At 39.1% G+C, this 1,629-nt stretch overlaps 1 protein-coding gene across 1 annotated transcript; it reads left to right on the forward strand.

Moving 5' to 3' along the window:
* Window positions 1-5: 5 nt before the first annotated feature.
* On the forward strand, window positions 6-1,135 carry LOC104810256 (trihelix transcription factor GT-2-like; the record flags this gene model as incomplete). Its single annotated transcript, XM_010536452.2, has 1 exon — window positions 6-1,135. A coding segment is annotated over one exon (1,038 nt), but the record flags the coding sequence as incomplete, so codon positions are not given.
* Window positions 1,136-1,629: the final 494 nt, after the last annotated feature.

A 1,629-nucleotide genomic window follows, 5' to 3' on the forward strand; every position in this document is an offset into this window, starting at 1 on the left:
TACTTGGTTCTGGTCATAAATTAACGAACCCTTATAATTTCGCAAGAAATGTTCCGTCCTTGAATCTTTTCTCGAGCTCGACGTCTTCTTCTACTGCTTCCGAGGAGGAGGAGGAGGGGAAGAGGCTGAGGAAGAGGAGGAGATACTGGAAGGGATTACTCAAGAGGTTGACGAATGATTTGATGGAGAAGCAAGAGGAGATGCAGAAGAGGTTCTTGGAGACATTGGAGAAGCGCGAGAAGGAGAGAATCGAGAGAGAGCAAGCATGGAGGGTCCAAGAAACGGCGAGAATCAACAGAGAATATGAAATAATTGCCCACGAGAGATCTGCTTCCGCAGCTAAAGATGCAGCCATAATTTCCTTCTTACAAAAAGTGTCCAGACAGCAACAACAGCAGCAGCATCTACAGAAGCAGAAACATACGCAACAACAAACTCGGGAAGACCATTCACTAGCATTTCTAAATGACCAAAAACACGAAACAAGGATAGTGGAAGCAGCAAGCAAGACGAGCAATAGCGATTCAAGCTATATGTTATCTCCGAGTTCTTCGAGATGGCCAAGAGATGAGGTTGAAGCCTTGATAAGGCTAAGGACGAACGTCGAGGCCAACTATCAAGAAAATGGAACGAAGGGTTCACTGTGGGAAGAAATCTCGACCGGAATGCAAAGCCTCGGATACAGTCGAAGCGCCAAAAGATGCAAAGAGAAGTGGGAGAACATCAACAAGTACTTCAAGAAAGTGAAAGAGAGCAACAAGAAACGACCTGTGGATTCCAAGACTTGCCCATATTTTCACCAACTCGAAGCCATACACAAAGAGAAGAACACAAATCCGACATTGCCTCTAATGGCGGCTCCACAGCAACTGTTACTTTTACCGCAAGAAACCATTGACGAGCCAGACAAGCACAAGATGGGAGACGAAGAAGGAGATAAGGAAGAAGATGAAGAAGAAGGAGACAATGAGACAGGTGGGTTCGAGACGGTGTTGAACAAAACATGTTCGCCGGTGGACATTAACAATAATGTTTTCGCATAAGAGATTATAATACTTTTCCTTTGTTTTTTTTTTTTCGCTTTTCGCTGTAAAATTACACAATTGGATGAAAGAACAAAATGTAACTTGCATTAGTTAGCATCTTTTTCTTTGTTACAAACATTCTTTATTACCATATTATCACGTCTATATTTTTTTAACATAATCTTTGTTCATCTATCTTTCGAAACGAATCATTGCGCATGAAGGTAAATCAAACTTTTTTTTATGGGAAATGGAATTTTGGGGAATATAATTAAAAAAAATATATTTTTTTTTGTGGTGTTCGTGTAATACCCAAAATTTCAACCTAATAGTATTGATGAAATTTGCCCCCATTTTGTTGGGAGGGGACGAAGGTAATCCAACGGCAACCCAATCTCTTCCGACACACCTAATAAAATTTGGGACCTACACCATTGGGTGGTAGTTGTCAATATCATCACTTAGTTTTTTTATTCTATTTTTTTTAAATCTCATGACAATTAATTTTAATAATCTTTATTATAAACATCATAAAATTCTTTCGGTTATGGTAAATAGTAAATAGGTTGAAGCTGCTTTCTTAAAATATGAAAATTTGATATAT

This window comes from Tarenaya hassleriana, unplaced genomic scaffold (genome assembly GCF_000463585.1).
Source record: "Tarenaya hassleriana unplaced genomic scaffold, ASM46358v1 Cleome1798, whole genome shotgun sequence".
NCBI classification, from domain to species: domain Eukaryota; kingdom Viridiplantae; phylum Streptophyta; class Magnoliopsida; order Brassicales; family Cleomaceae; genus Tarenaya; species Tarenaya hassleriana.